Here is a 17,164-nt window from a genome sequence, read left to right as displayed (position 1 = left end):
GAAATGAGTCAGTATTCCACACCGTGTACAATACAATATCATAGCAAATTAGCAGATTTCAATGGCTTCCACTGACTACCATAGATTTACAATGTTCAGTTGGCTGCAGACCAGTCCTCAATAAATTGTGTCACTTTCCTTTTTTTTTTTCATCAATGGTTCTGATAGACAGTGACTTGTAGATGACCATGAAAAGAAAGCGGCTACTGAGGTGTGAACAGAAAACCTGGGACTACGAGCCAGCAGTCATGAGAACAACAGCATTTGTTCACATCCTACTAAACTGCCATTGTGACCACATTTTAAGTCCAATAAGCTTCTCTACAAAGGTACAACATATAAAACTGTTAAATATATAACTTTTTAGGGCCTTTCAAAATACATTTAATGACATTTCTTTACTCCTTCTTTTCAGACTTAACAGCATTTATACTCTGTAGATATTTGTCATCTCTTTGATATGGTTTGCGCTCCTTGTCCGTGACCAACTCGACAATCCTGCAAGCTCTCCCGACCGTAGCTACTGAAAAATGCAAATCAGATTTTTTTTTTTTTTTTTTTTTTTGATACACAGTTATACGTATGTAGTACCTATATCTCCAGTTCCAAAATACAGTGGTGGGCTTAGTCTGAGAAAAAAATGTCTGGAAAGTTTTAAAAGTACTCCTTTGATTGTGTACGGTACATGTGCCACCAGACGCGAGGTTCGGTTTGCATCGGCCCACTTGTGCGCCGTCTCTCTGTGGGGGGGCGACGCAAATCTGCAAGTTCACCAGGTCTGTGTGTGTCTTTGCCAAACGGCCCGCTCTGTCATAATTAGCGTATTTGTTGTTTTGCTCTTTGGTCTATAAAAATATGGGAGGTTTACTCCAGCAGAAGGCCTATTCACAGCAGAGTGCGCTCAGTTCCGGATTTACGGCCTCGCGAGGTGGTCCGAGAAGCAACGGGGTCTTGGTCTGTAATGATCCCGTCTTTGCTCTGGAGCTCCTGGTCCAGAGGCTGGGATGTGACGAGGGAAATCCTTCATTCATTAGCAGTTTCAGACAGAGGACTTCCAGTGAGGCAAAAACCGTCGGTGGGATCTCGAAGGTGTCCGATCCTCCGTGGCACGAGCGGGCGCTGCTAACTTCACAGAGCAGGCAGATAGAGTGGAGAGGAGGTGGACGCGACATTTTGACCCAACGACAGATAGCAGGAGGGAGCAGTCACAAACCCGGAGGAGCCGGTCACAGGAAATAGACAGTGTTTTACAGCGAGTAGTTTGTCCGGTGTCCAGGGGAGAGTTTGCTCCCTCAAACAGTCGCTCCCTGGTCTTCCTGTCTCCGGCTGTGTTATGAGACCTGTGAATGGACGAGAACAGAGCAAACATGAGATGATTGTTTGAGCACACAGTCATCGTCACTGCATTCTCAGCTCCGCAGACAAGTTCAATCACTTCTGAAGGTGTATTTGTTCAAAAAGGCAGTTCAGTCATTCAGCTTTTTTGCATTTCTTTGCGCTGCCTGTATACTGAGCACATTGTCTTTTACTCTATATAAATGAAAATAAGCTCACGTCCTGTCATCTTACATGCAGTTCTGTAGAGAAATGTAAGAATTACCTCAGTGTTTGGAATTAAAAGTTTGTCTTTGCAGTATAAACACACCCACTGACTCTCACACATCTTCGTCTTCTTTTAAGTATCAAATAGTCTTTCATTTCATTTTGGAAAAACAAGCTTTTTTTTGGCTTCTTGCCAATAGTTAGACGAGAAGATCAACATCACTCTCATGTCAGTCCATTAAATATGATGCCAGAGGCAGGGCAATGGTTAGCTTAGCTTAGCATGAACACAGGAGACAAGTGGAAAGCGTAAACTCTCCTCTGCTTTAAAAGAATGGTTTGACATTTTAGGAAATAACACTTGTTCACTCTTTTTCTGAGAGTTAGATGATGAGATTGACACCATTCTTACATCCTTATGCTAAATATGAAGCAAGACGGTTAGCTTAGCTCAGTATAACAACTGGTAAACAGCTAGCCTGGCTTTGTCTGAGGGTACCAAAATCTGCCTACCAGCACCTCTAAAGCTCACTATGAGACAGGATATATCTAATTTGTTCAGTCCATAGTGCAGCCTCTCGCTGTTTCCCCCTGTTTCCAGACTTTATGCTAAGCTAACCGGCTGTTGGCTATAGCTTCATAGCATAATAGTATAAAACTTTGCATCTAATTCTCAGTTAGAAAGCAAATAAGCATCTTTCCCAAAACGCTGACTGATTCTTTCAAAAGAAAAAATCACGACATACACTGTGTGGCTATAAGTGCTGCATACACTGATTGCTCCTCACCAACTGGAGGTGTTAACTACAGCACATCGTGAGAGGAAAAATAGAAACTCAACAGCTTACTCTCTGTCAAATCAAGTGTTTCTCCTGTCAAATATTTAGAGTTCTTCAGCGGGTGCAACCAAATAACAAAGCCAGTCTCACAGTGCAGAGAGTGAGAAACAATTAATCTAGCACAGAAAGACAAATCTGGAAGCCTCCTCGCCATCTGGCCGCTGCCACTCATACAGCCAACTTGACGGAGGCGCCGATGCCTTACAAGACTGCTGCATTGCCACTGAAGCTTAATTCATAATAATGAACTCTTGATGATTTCACAGGGTGCAAATTGCCATGAAAGGGGCAGGTGTTGGATGGAGTAGTTGCATGTATCACCGATGACAGTGTCTGATGCTGCGGGAATAATAAACATCTCAGTGAGCTCGGGGGTTTAATAGAGATAATGTCACGGTTTTGTCGGCGCTGGGCATGAAATGACCCAGAGGTATAACAGCTTAAAGCAGGGGCACGACTGTGCTAAGTGCCCGACTGTGGCCGCTGTCGAAACAGGTGTTTAATCCCAGTCCCCTATGCCAGCGCCTCCTAGTGGGCACGCTGGGATTACAGCGGCCTTGAATGGTCAAGGAGCCTCAGATGAAATGGAAGCAGTACAAGGCATGGTACACAAATGATTTTAAATAGATGCCTGGCACAGAGGTCTTGTTTATGTAAGCTACCATATAGTCTGTGTCTGCCATGGTAATTTTCTTCTCTCTATGTTCCTCTCCCTTTTTCTCACACCCACACTGTGGCAAATGGTTCCCCATAAATCTCACACACAAATCTCATCTCAGGGAAATGCAAGCCTTCTATTAAAAAGAGGAACGAATGTCAGATGAATATGAGATGAATTTGCCCTATGAATAAAATTCACAGGCCCTAGGTGATTATTACCTCGGGTTTATCAGGAAACGACCATATTACTCTATTTTATATCTTATAACAGAGAGGGAATATTTTATGTTTTTGTGCCGGGGGAAAGCACAGTCGTGGGGAATGTGCTGCAGAGCCCGTCTGGCTCCTGAGCACGCCGACGAACTTTGAGTACGGCGAGGTCTGGCCGTTCAAACAAGACCAGAAAGAGAATGAGACGAATTTGAGCGAGACAGATAACTGCTGCAGGTATCATAGTAACAGAGAGGAAAGTCATGGGCGGAATCCATCTGTGTTAATGTCTAATTTGTGCGGACTTCTCTTGCTATGGATCAAGCAGGCAATCCACTCGATACATATTGATATGTGCCCAGCAGCGTTCAATAGAGGACGAGGAAAACATTTGATTTTAGGGACGCTGCACAGAGTTTCCTGTCTCTGGGCAAAGCTGAACTGCTTTGATGCATGAATTGATGCTTTCGTATACATTCTGCACGCGCATTCAAGCGAAAGAGCATGCGGCCACATCAGCTTGTGAAGATTCTACACAATGCATACGGAGTCACTCTCCAGCTGGGAGTTAGAGGATTTAAAGCAAAAGCGCCCGAGCTCATAGCCCCGGCTTGACATTTTCTTTCTGTGTGTGAACTCTCGCTGACTCCCTCCAAAATGTCACAGCGCGGTGACCCACGGCGAACGTGTGAATGGGCCACGCATGAAAGAAAATTGATCTACTTTGCCCCTCCGAACTCCTTATCGAGAGGCTGATACACGTGAATAATGCAAAATCTCAGCAGCCTGCGCCTGATTAAATGACGTGTGATTGATTTTGGGCATTCGCTGGGAGCTTTGCAAGGTGTGGCCGAAACACCCGCTAATGGAATAAAGCCTGTTCTGCTCGTCTGTCATTCCATAGTGCTCCCGCTTTTTGCATCAGCTCACTATACTTGTTTCTAATACTTGTTCCTGCCCCCACTGGTTAATGTTAAGCCTTGTGCAGTTGAGCATGCTCTCTTTTGGATTGGAGCACGCAAAGCCGCACAATAGCCCGCCAGATGAATATTCATAAGTGAACTTGTAGGTTAGGAATGATCCACAGGTTAATAAGGAAAGGGAAATCGCTCATTACATGCTGCGAAGCTGGATAATGCCTGGAGCAGATGCTGAGATCAAAACACATGAACATGTATGCGCGGGCCTCCAGACACTAGGCCCCATTCCACATTAAGAGAGTTCAAAGCTATCTGGGGTGTTATGTCATTATCAACCCTTTCATACTGCATTTCTTCAGAACATCAAAGCAAACACAGCTCACTATCTGCATACTACAATATGATCAGAACTTTAATGCTCGAGAGGGAACATTAGAACAGATTTACCATCGCACTCCCACAATGGTGGCTTCAGAAAGGAACAACAAAATGCCATTCGATTTGTTTTAGATACAAACAGCATATCCCTCACTAACATTGTAATGTACAGATTACATCTGCAGCTACAGTGTACTGCATGGATGAGATCAGATGATGGCAGGCGATGTGGTTTTCTCGTTCTCTGTACAGTATATTATGGGATCAAATGTTTAAATCCAATCTTAGATAGCCCTCTCTGTTACTAAATAGACAACCTTCCATATGATGCACTGTGAGAGGACCTGAGTTCGCCGCATCCGCCCTCTTTCTATTTATATTTTCAAATCTACCGACTTGCTGTCTGGACTGAAAAGCAGCAGGATCAGATTTTTTCCTCAACAGCGAATCATAACATAGGCCATAAATGCTGACAATATTGACAGAAGGGCCTGGTTTTCAGAAACTCTATGAGACTGGGCAGTTTTATGACTTTGGCCTCATCCCTTTTACTGCACTGTCCGTTAAATTTACTACACGGCTACTCTCTATTTCCCAAACACATGCATTAATATCTGAGAGTCTGCCTGGCGCCTTGTTTTATTTGAGCACACAGACGCCATCTGACACAATACTTTAAAGACAATATACAAGGCATGCCAATAAAGCAGAGCAAAAACAAGCTGAAAATAAACCGGCGGGTTTACTGGTATTGCTGCGCACATGGATTTTCTGCGGTTAAACACACGCTAGGGAACTGGTGAGCTTATGGAAAAACGAGTACGCCAGATACAGATATCAAACAAACAGACGGTTGTATCTGGATTTATGTGTGTGCTTGTGTGTGTGTCATTGCTTCCTGTTGTTTGCATGCTGAAACTGGATGTGTCTGCGGTCTAATAAAACCATAATATTGGCTGTAATGATTTTCATCAGATTGCGAGAAAATAAAAAAAACTAGAAGGATGGAGCTCAATTACCCAATCAACCGCCACACGTAAGGAAAATTGATTTGGGATATATTGGATATGTGCCGCATCCACTGGCGCATGATGAATAAGATGACCATTGGGACATATGGTCACTTTCATTATTTTTTAATCAGAAAAACTTTATTTATGAATAACAAAAAAAAGTACCTTCACTATCAGGCATTCTGTCACTAAGGAGTAGATTCAGGGACTCTCTGTTGTACCTTGCTGCCTCCATGAGGCTCTTGGTGCTCTGTAGCTGCTTGTGTTGCTTCCTGCCTTTGCGGGACCAGGGTTTGGGTTGAGTTGTGGTGGTGGTGGGGCGGTGTTGGTGGTGTTGGTAGATGCTTTTTGGCTGTCTGTCAAGGGGTCATCAATGCTCTCCATAGTGCAAGAGTGTCGAGGGGGACTCTTGTCGCGTCATAGAGCCTGGGGGGAGAGAGGGAGAGGAGACGGGGGAGGAGGAGAGGCAGAGGTGGAGGCGGTATGGTTATCAAGCTCATATTTTAAAATTGTGCTTTTTTCAGATTCAGACACAGTCACACCACCAGCACCACCGCCACACCACCGTTATCAGTGCGTCTCACTGAGGCGTCTTGAGAATGCGTCTGCTCGGCTTTGCACAAACCTGCCGAGCTGTTCTGTGCTCGTGTTTGTCTGTTCTGAGCATCTCGTGTTAAATATAGACGTGTGGGAGTGAAGCAGGGTCTGATTCTGCACCCACATGGAGGCAAAATACAAAGAGGCCTCGTGTTTATCCAGTGATCATTGACTTGGTAGGCAATGAAATGAAATAAAACAGCAATAAAATCATTAATTCATTCATAATTAACTTAAACCAATTTGTAATCAGCGACACATTGTTTAGTATAAGAACCCTTTTTAAGTATGCCAGACCCAAAGGGCAAGTGAGTAAGATTAAGTGGGATCTACTGGCAGAATATGGCAAAAATCAAATATAACTTAGAGTTCCACAGAGTCGGCCATGTTTCTACAGTAGCCCAGAAAGAACAAACCAAAAAGTGGCTGCAGAGAGCATTTCATGGCCACCATAGGTTCTCCTGCACGCTTGAAGAGGGAGGGGTTAGGCAAGGGGTACCCAGCTGGTGCAATATGCAACCTCACTGCTAGGTGGCACCAAATTCTACATACTGGTCCTTTAAGCATCATGTTCCCCTTCCATCTATAATGTTTTTTAGCCACACCAACAGCAACTGTAGGGGTGGTTATGCCTGCTGGTCTGTCCACCACTTTGGTGCATAATAAACCCCCGCAACAACTGCTGGATGGGTCAAAGTCTACGCACTTTGGTAACTTGCTGACTTTTTTTTCTGTAGCGCCACCTGTAGGTCATAGTTTTCACTTATTCAGCAAAATATCTCAAGGTCTACTAGATGGAATCACAGTGACTTTTTGTCTCTGGTGCCATCATCAGGTACATTTTTTTTCATTTGTCTAATTCTATGACCAAGTATCTGCAAAAGGATCATGCCATCAGCCTCAGCTGTACTGTATGTTTACATCAATGTTTTAGCATTTTCAATGTGAGCATGTTAGCATGCTGAGCTCAAGCATGGGTGTGCACAGGTACAGTCTCACAACACTGCCAGCATGGCTGTAGACTCTTGTTTTGTTATTAATCAGAATCGCTGTCCGCCAAAAACCATGTTTCTTTCTTTTGATTTTTTTCAGATATAACTAATTAGGTGTTGCTTTTTGGACTTCTTAAACTAAATAAACCTTTTAAAAACCCTGAGATTACCTGAAAAATACATCCTCGCAAAGCTAAAAACCATGTTGTTTTCTTAGCTCATGAAAGGAAAGAAAGACATTTTGGAGGCACATGGTTTTCAGCAGCAACATTACACTGTATTTACACTTGTGTGTGAGTGTGCACATTGTCCTTGCATGTGTGCACGCTGTTCGTTGGAATTAACCTCCAGCTGTTCGAACTTGGAGCTGCTTGTGCTGTGGGAAGGAGCCAGCAATCACTCCCTGCTTTATGAAATCAATTGGCCGGTTAGGCCTCATGGAAATGGCTGAAATTCTGTACCTGGGTTGAACCTTGGGATCCAATACAGGCACAGGTGCTTTCATCGGCTAGCATTCGCTTTGGGTATAAGCAAAAGTGCTCACTCAGCAGATCAATCCCACAAGCTCTTAGGTTATTGATAAACACCTAAAAAGACAGACTTCCTTGTTCTTGCTAAAAGTCTCTCTTGCTAAAAGCCCCAGTATATGTCCCAGGTTCCCAAAATGGAGGACTTTGTATTTTCCAAGCTGAGGTGATGTGCTGACTTGGCTCCCTGTAGTAGGAAGCTGGCAGACAGAGCTAATGGTTTGCAGCAACAGGGCCTCTTCTTCTTCTTCCTCCCGTTCTCTTGGTCTGTCTGGGGTGGCCAAGCAGCTGTCTTCTTAGTGGTGATTCTGTTCAACCCACTGTTGGATGTGCCTGGAGGGCCCAGAGGGATCAATTACCACGGCCGGTACCGACCCAGAACCACAGGAGGAGACGCGGTGACGGTGGGGCTTTGGGGGGATCCCATCAGCCCCAGCCTCTCCGCAGGGAGAGGAAGAAACAGAAAGGAAGTGATGAGGCGGGGGGGTGTAGGAGGGAGGCCCTCAGCAGTGGCTTACAAACCCCAATCGAAAAAGAGCTTTTCATACTCTGCCGAACACATGCTGTCACTGACAGATGTATAAATGCGTAAATACTCTGCAAGCTTACAGGGAGGGGCACACTGGCCGGGGGATTGTCATATGTAAACTGCAACCTTTGTAGAGAAAGGCTGTTTGTGTGAGGATGAAAACAGCCTTTATCTCTGTGCATATACCCCCGAGTGCATAAAATATGCATATGGATACCCATGAGCTCATGCTATCAAGCATTACACTCATGCTAAAACATGTTTCCTGTGCCGTGTTACCAGCGTGGATTGTTCCTCCTCTGCTCCCCATCCTCAACTCCGGTCTTTCCGGCCAGCTCGCCCTTCCTAACCTATCTTTTTTCTTTCTTTGCTTCTTTCTCCGTCTACTAATTTTCCTCTTCTCTTCTCTCCTCTCTGAAAAAGTCTTGATTACAGTAATCACTGTCTTCCTCTCAGTAGGTGCCACTTCTGCTCATAGCACTTTGCTCACAGCCTAAATACCCCAATCAGGACCGACCTAATGAAACGTATGATGCATTAGGTCGGCCCTGATTGGGCCCAGTTAGACATTTAAAGATTTTCAGTAAACTCAGTTGTTTTCAGAGTGTTTTATACATTCTGAGTCACTGTTTCCTGCATCGTTGGGAAATGATGGTGCGCTGTATCATCACAAGTGGAAAGCACAGCACTCAACAAGACAAGTCAGTGCATTTCAGGGTAACAAATGCTCTCCTTCAGTGAGCTGCTGTACATGAATCATCATAAAACATCGGCCAAAACACGCATGGTCTATTGGAGGCTATGTAAACAGCACGGACGACGTCAAAGAAAAAGTCTTTTGTTTTTTCCTGTAGTTGCATTTTGTGCAATTATAACTTAGAGAAAAACTACAACTGAAAGGAATGTCCTCTTCTACAGCCTGAACAGGCACTTAGAGGCTGAACAACAAGAGCGAGTGCTTGATGAGTGCCAACAGAAAATGACTTAGATAATGTTTTATTTACATCTGACTGGCTCAAATCTCTGTCACGCTGCTCTTTTCTTCTCCCAGCCACCGCCTTCCCGTCTCTGTTTTGAACCCCGTCTTACCGGGCTGTCACAAAAAAAAAAGCCGTCAGATAACCCGAGGTGATTTTTCGCTTTTCTCCCTAATGGCGCGCCCGCTCTCCCCCTTCCTCGCTGAGCTCCCCGCAGCTCCTCGCACCGTTTCATCTGCCAGTCTGCAATGGTGGAGGGCACGCCGCAGAGCGTCGTCCTCTCTGGAGAGAGACAGCAGCAAGCCTTTCACTGAGGGAAGGAGGTATGGGAGATGACTGCTGAGGCTGCGTGTCGCGAGAGAGCGTTTTGGAAAGGCAGCAAAGGCGGCGTTTGACTGCGGTTACAGTGATAAAACGTATATTCAAATCATTTAGCATCATCGAGGGGGAAAGTAGTTTGTACTGGGAGTAGGAAATGAACCCCTGGTTGCTATGTAAAAGCTAGCTAGTTACTTTTGCAGTATATCTGCAAAGCTTTCCATTTGAGCGTTTCAGTGTAAGCTAATGCTAATGTTAAAACTCTCTGAGTTGTTTAATTAATACTGTCTCCAGCAGGCTTAAAATATGAACGTTGTTAAAGGTTCTGAAATATGCACGTATGACTACATATACAGTATGATATAATGTACATATGATGCTAAAAGCCTGAGGTTATAAAGCTACATGTGCCAGCTAGCTCATCCTCGCCAGCTGATTAGCCTGGTCCCTGCATTTTAGGGCTGAGTTTGCATTTGGAAACAATGCTAGGTTTCTACTGTAAATAGCAAGCTAGTTAGCCAGGCATGCTAACGTTTGCTGCCCGTAGAACACATAAACATAGCTGAATCCATTTGCCTCATGTGCGCTCTCATGTTTTTGGTGTTGGATAAGCTTAAACCCTCCAAAGTCTTGAGATACCGAGCATTGCTCTGACTACAGGCCACTTTCAGGCCTTTTCCGTGAACCGTCAGAGCACTTGAACGTGTCGTTGCGTCAGTTTCATTTTGACGAATCTTTCTGGCCAGTACTTCTATAAGTGATTATTTATCATTTTAACGTCCGTGCGGGTCGTCATGAAGGCTTGCATCTTGGCAGAAATCCAGCTTTATGTAATCAGATAAAACACAAAGACAATGGAGTGGTTACTGATGGACATGCAGTTCAGTGTCCATGTGCAATTTATCGTTTCATTAATGCAGTCAAGTGAACCCAAGGAGCTCATTTACAGTCTCAGAGCTTGAAATGGTTCATCTGAGGAATTCCATTTTCTGTTAGGTCAGCCCTTTAGAGGAGACACTCGTCACTGCATCAGCGAGACTCTTGATGCTGAAATAAATTATGTGCTAAAGCAAGTGCACCTCTGTTTGATATGTGTCCTTTTCAGCTGCCGTTTTCGCACGCCGCTAATAAAAGTAACCTCGCCCAAAATGTCGCTGTCAACAACAAGCCAAGCGCGTATCAATCTTCATACGTTTCTTCTGGCGCCGTCCCTAGAAGAAATCCATATTGTGTTTTTATTGACAGGAACAACGTGTACTCTTCAAAGTGGGGTCGGGCTAAGATAAATGCATGGAGATCAGGACACAGAGGAGGATAGGAGGGAGAAAATGTGGGGAAAAACAAGCATGCGGGGGCGTTATTTTTGAACACACGCACGTCAGATGGTGGCCGCTGGGATGAGTGACATTCTGTAGGTTGAGGGAGAACGCACGGCATACATCTAATCCGCTGTGCAGCTCACACTGAGCCGACTAAAGGTAAGAGAACAGGTCAGCGGTGTCAACCTGAACAACAGTCTCTCTCTGTTTGACAGAGAAAACACAAACTCTCCAACGTTTGACCAACACACGCAAACTGCCTCCTGACATTTGTCCAAAATAGCCCTTTATGGGGCTAAGGGGCTGAGTCAGATTGACTCGGCTTAGTCAAATGCCCTGAGGGACATGTCTGTTTGTCTGCATTGATGTTTTCGCACAAACACCTGACAGACAGGTCGGACATGCTCACTGGACTGTGCACAGCCAACAGTCATCCGTAGGCGATATCGGGGCGGCTGCAGTTTGGGTTTGACCTTGAAAAGCCTTAGGGAAGGGGCCATTTGTTCAAAGTTAACCGGGGGGAGGCTGAGGAGTAAATTGTTTGTTTTGTTTTTGCCTGTGGTTCTCCCTTAGGTGGCCTGATAACAAGAGGTTTATGTAATTTTTGCTTCGGAGAATTGGCCTTAACCTTTAATGCATTTTAGGCAATTTTAGGTTACACGCACGGTTATGAAGCAATGTCCTGAAATCTTGCCGACTTTCCTCAACAGGCCCAAGATTAAAGGGAGCGGTCACATTAAGCCAGTTCCTCCGACGCTTTGTAAAACATCGAAAACATCGATAAAACACAATGTGATCACGTGCTAATCATGTTTGACATATACTCAATTGAAAACAGTACAAATATATTTAATGTTTTACCTCATCAGCTTCATCATCATATCTGCTTATTCTGAATTTGATGCAGCAACATGTTTCAAACAAGTCGGAACAGGAGCAACTAAAGACTGGGAAAGTTGTGGAACGCTCCAAAAACACCTGTTTGGAACATTCCACAGGTAAACAGGTTGATTGGTAACAGGTGATAGTATCATGATTGGTTATGAAAGGGGCATCCTGGAAAGGCTCAGTCGTTCACAAGCAAGGGTGGAGGTTCAGCACTTTGTGAACACATGATTGGATAAAGGATGTTACCTAATGGACTCAGGAACACTTTGAAAAACTGTCAACAGTAAAAAAACAGTTCGTCCCAACTTTTCTGGAATCTGGGTTGTATTTATAGGAGAATTTTAAACAGTGACCTGAGCCTGCTTGTTGCCAGTATTAGAGTCCTTGACAGTGAAAGCCGCTTAAACACACACACATACACACAGGCTGGCACAGATGAGTGCACATAGCTGTCCAGCCATTTGACTAGCTGTCACCAAGCTTAAAGTAGCCAATGAAGCAAGCAAGGAATACCTGTCACGTCCCACATGTTGTCAGCGCTGAGAGGTACGTTGACTGACATCCTAAGCAGGATACGAAATATACAAGTAGGCCAAAGTGTACGGGGCCGGCTTTGCAGGTAAGCAGGGACACATAGTCATAAGTATGAATATGCAAACAGCTGGAAACCAGCAGACATCAGTTAGAGCATGTTAACATACATGCGAGAATGCACATGAATCAGATCTATTAGCCTTCAAAGACACTGTGACCACAACCCCCCCTCATCACAAGTACACACACACACACACACACTAGCTCTTATATCTGTCATATATAATAAATGGATCCAGCTATATGTTGCATATGATCGTGTGTGTGTGTGTGTGTGTGTGTGTTGTGTGTGTGTGTGTGTGTGTGTGTGTGTGTGGAGGGGGGGGGGGGGGGGGGGGGGGTGTTGGGCTTGCTGCCTGTCCAGATAACAAATTACACTGTAGGTGGAACATGTAACGGCTGTCACCTACAAGCAGGTATATTCAGGCTGGTGTCAGGCCGCTGTGTGACACACACACACACACACAGTGAGAGCATAGGGGCAGCAGCTAACAGATAAACCACATCATTTGGGCTCAGCACTCAGCGTGTGTAACTGCTATGTATGTGTGTGTGTTTGTCTTTCAGCAGGAAGGCATAAACAAGTTAGTCAGCTGATGACTAAATCATGACAGATGCATTAATGATGCCCCACTGGTCCTTAGTGTTCACCCATTGACATTCACAGATAGGGCAGCTGTGGTGTGTGTGTGTGTTGTGTAACATGTTTCTCAGCTGAGACCTCTTTAATTGCTACAGTATAGGCTGCGCATACAGGCGGAGAGCAACAGTGTTTACGTCTCTTGCAAAGCAGGCGGTGGGGTGAAAGCAGTGGGAGGACGCAGGGCGGCGGGGAGTTGTATTTGTTGGAGTTGGGGGTGAAGTGGAGAGGAGGGGGAGGGGGAGGAGGAGGAGGCTTGGAGAGCCGGGGATGGGGTATGAAGGACGGGCGGTTGAATGAATGGGCGGCATCTCGGCGAATACAAGCGGCGGCTCCCCATCTGCTGCCACCATTAACATTAAGAGCGTCCCTAATTCAAGCTAATTGCGGGCGACGAGGAAGTAAACAAACCACGTAGAGTTTGTGGAGATGAGCTGAAGATGAGGAGGGCGGGAGAGAGACATTTTTTAGGGGGTTGTGACGTGAATGCTTAACTGAGTTTCTGCTGTCATCGGCGTACTCGTGGCTCACAGCGTGCGAGCTGGGCCAGCATGCAGTAATGTGGCGACAGTTGGATATCTCAAAAGTGCAATCTAGGACTTGAATGACCGTGTAGGTTTCATGCTTTTCAACATAGTGGAGCTGATTGAAGCAAGGCGGCATCATTTTTGCTGAAAAATTATTGTATTTATTTTATTTTAGCATCTTTCAGGTCTCTTTTTTCCCACAGCTTCATTGGTTTGATTCAGTCCAAATGCTCTCATTATTATTGTTTCCGGCAGAGAAAAACGCGTATGACACCTGTCCGGTACCAACCTACAGGCAGGCAAAGTTAGCGCCTAGCATCTCTGGTGATCAGGAAAAAACATTTAGCAGCTAAAGGGCCACATTTTTCTCTGGGATTTGGTGGAGCCCAAACAGAGCTAAAAGAACAGTGGACTTAAATCCGTCGGGCGGCCATAAGCAAGAATCCAGATGAATGCTAACGTTGCTAACAAAACATTTCAGGAAACATGTCTTTAAACTAAGCAAGAGTGTGTTGTATTGCTTAGAGTTTTAACTATTTCATCTCTCAAACTGTACATAATCTCAGTCAGAGTAGTTTGAACAGTATATTTCACTAACACTACAAATCATACAGAATTTTGCACGTACTTCGTTAATGAAAATGTAAAATACCTATTCTTGAGCAATCGGTATTGCCCAGGATTTTTACAATATCTAAACACACTCTCATGTCAGGCAGCTGGAAGATGGAAAGTTCAAATCAGTAGCTGTGGACACATGTATTTAGATTAGCTTTCTATGAGAGCCAAGGCTCAAAAGTGGTTCTATTTTCTTGTACAATCAATGATTGTGCTTGTTAAAATGGATTTTTCACAGTAATGTTTGGAGAGCACAACTATTCAATCATTTAAAGAAATTAAACTAAATGTGTCCTTAGTCCTTAATCGATTTGATATGCAAATGCTTCATTGTCAGCTTCGCGGCCATGTTGTTCTCTGTCCCACTGGAGCACTAAGCACACACATTCTGAACACACCTACTGGTTGTGAGTGGATTGTGTAACGTGGGGGGGCTAAAAGAGAGCCTGAACTCACCGTGGTGGTTTTGACTCGGCCTCCGGGCTGTGTACAAGTCCAGCCAGATTTATTGACTAACAGGTCACAGCCTTCGTCCTCCAAACATGGCACCATCTCACACCACTGCTTTTTCCGAACAATACCAGCTGCAGGAAACACAGACGGAGGGAGAGAGAATGAGCGATTAGAGAGGCGAGGAAAAAAAAGGGGAAAAATCAACAGAGGAGGAGAGACGATAGCGAGAGGTGGATGCAGAGATGTAAGGATTAACATGGAGAGGGTGGGTTGAGGGATGACAGATGGAGAAAGATGGATATAGGCAAAGATTTAACATGATGGAAAATGATGGAAAAGGGGAATTTGGGGAAAAAGAGGTTGAAATACATAAAAATGGAGTGGAAAAAGATGGAGAGATGCAGGGGGTGGACGTTGGAGAGAGATGAGATGTGCAGATAGATGAAGAGCAATGAAGGGAAGAGACAATTGAGAGATATGAGAGGAGGGTGACAGTGAGAGATGTGGGAAAGATGGAGGAAGTCAGACAGATGGAGAGAGATGGAGAGAGCTGTGATCAGTCAGGTAAATAAATTCAAACATCACAAATGATATTTAGCAAGTTAACAGCCCTTCCTGCATTCTGCAGCATTTCAAACTGGGATATTCTGTAAATCTGTCCATAAGCTTTTCCAACAAGTTTTAAAAATCGGTGACATTTAATGCATTCACAAGACTTAACCGTAACATGTTGTAATTTGTGCTTCTTTTTTTTTTTTTTAAAGTGTAACATTGTCTCAGTCTGCTCTGCTGTATTTCAGCTCTAGACTTCAGTTAATGAGTTTCTACAATTCCCAGTAAAGCCCCAGGCTGGAGCGTATCACACTCACTTGTGCTGTAGGCTTCGCTTATAGACTGAGCCATAATGAAAACCATGAAAAATATAGTCACAATTAAATGTTTTTTTTTTCCTGTTTGAGGAGAATGATGTTGCAGCTGCAATCTTTCAACAGGATGATCTCTGCTTCCTTTTTGTTTATGTGCATTTCTCTAAATCCCGTCCCAAAAAGAGTCAGAACCATCGTCCTGTGTTTTCATGTCTTTGCAAACCTCCATTGCTCCATTGCAGAAGTGGGTCAAAGCATGAAGGAAACAATGTTTTATTGATTTTTTTTAAAACTCTGATTCAATTATTTAGCCTAAAATATCCATTTTGAGAAAGTCACACTGTAGTTTAGTGCCAAGTTTAGTCAACACTGATAATTATTGAGATAGTGTTTCTCATTCACCTTCCCTGCTTAGCTTTTCACTTCCAGTGACAAACACTAGCCTCTATATCGATGGTTCTCAACCAGGGCTACTCGTAGCCCAGCTGTTGCTCAGGGTTCAATGGATTCTGACTGAAAAAGAAGAAAGTTTTGACACTTTCAAGGACAAAATATTGGGACAAAAATGCAGAAAAACCAAATGAAACAGAGACTATGAGACATGTGAAGTCTAAACGAGCTGTTGAATTGAAAGGTTGCATTGCAGCTGCACTCTCCTCAACCTGAAAAAAAAATCACATTTAATTGTCTCTATATTTATCATCATTGTAATTATGGCTCGGCCTATAAGCGAAGCCAACAGCACAAGTGAGTGTGATACGCTCCAGCCTGGGGCTTTTCTGGGAAACGTAGGAACTCATTAACTGACGTTTCGAACTGAAATACAGGAGAGCAGACTGAGACAATGTTACTACTCAAAAAAGATACAAATTAAAACATGTTTTACGACTGAGACTTGTGGGATGCATTAAATGTCACACACTTTTAAAGCTTGTGGAAGGAGCTCACGTGCAGGGCTAACAAATTAGTCCATCCTGTTTGAAATGCTGCAGAATGCAAGAAACTGCTAAATTCCTTCCTCAAATTCCTTTAAATTACTTGAGGAGTTGAGCTACAGGAGTATCCAGTTTTATTTGTACTAAATATAATTGGATTTAAAATCACTTCAAAAGCACCACCTGCGGAACATGGCGGTGGTGTCAGTGAAGGGGTATTTGAACTCATCTGACAGAGCCATGGGGCGACATTACCATCGTATAGTGCTATGAAGGTATCAGCAGTCAACTCGTAAAAGAAAATCAGACATAATATATGCTGTTTCTGTGAGAGCCAATGAGGCAGAATGAATCATCAATAAGCATTTGAAGAAGATGTCATAGGATCATACATTTACATTAAATCTACGGCTTTGGAAAAGTGCCTCCATAATAATATACCAGCACTTGACTGCATAATAACAACCAAAACAAAATCATCTGCCACCTCCAAGACATTCAAGCTACCCTGGACATTTCATTGCAAACAAACATTATTTTTGTAAACAAATAACATTTTTAGAAATGTATGGAAGTCGTGGCTGTTGTGGTGGGGGGGGGGTAGAAGAGAATTTAAGGGTCATTATGAATGTGGTGTAATGAGGTGCTTTTTGGTGCAATGAGAAAACCCTCTGAAGATAAGTCTCTAATCACAGCCCTGTGTCTCGGGTCGGCTCACAATCTCACACGAATCAGAAATTACATTAAAAAATGACTCGGCTAACACGTGTCCACCTGAATATGCAAATCAGAGACGGAAAATGAACAGAGATGAACTGAGAT

The 17,164-nt window shown here is 44.0% G+C and overlaps 1 protein-coding gene across 2 annotated transcripts in view; it reads right to left on the bottom strand.

The window, feature by feature from the left end:
• Positions 1-542: 542 nt before the first annotated feature.
• Positions 543-17,164, bottom strand: part of tafa5a (TAFA chemokine like family member 5a) — a 137,026-nt gene continuing 120,404 nt past the window's right edge. For both annotated transcript variants that reach the window (XM_041964243.1, XM_041964244.1), the window contains exons 3-5: positions 14,545-14,672; positions 5,784-5,988; positions 543-1,340 (exon numbers count right to left, since the gene is read on the bottom strand). In XM_041964243.1, coding sequence (XP_041820177.1) covers positions 5,980-5,988; positions 14,545-14,672 — 137 coding nt within the window. In that variant the 3' untranslated portion in view covers positions 543-1,340; positions 5,784-5,979. The remainder of the gene's footprint in view (positions 1,341-5,783; positions 5,989-14,544; positions 14,673-17,164) is intronic.

This window comes from Chelmon rostratus, chromosome 22, assembly GCF_017976325.1.
Source record: "Chelmon rostratus isolate fCheRos1 chromosome 22, fCheRos1.pri, whole genome shotgun sequence".
In the NCBI taxonomy this organism is placed as follows: domain Eukaryota; kingdom Metazoa; phylum Chordata; class Actinopteri; order Chaetodontiformes; family Chaetodontidae; genus Chelmon; species Chelmon rostratus.
The sequence above is the reverse complement of the archived record's forward strand: the minus strand, read 5'-3'. Positions and strand labels throughout refer to the sequence as shown.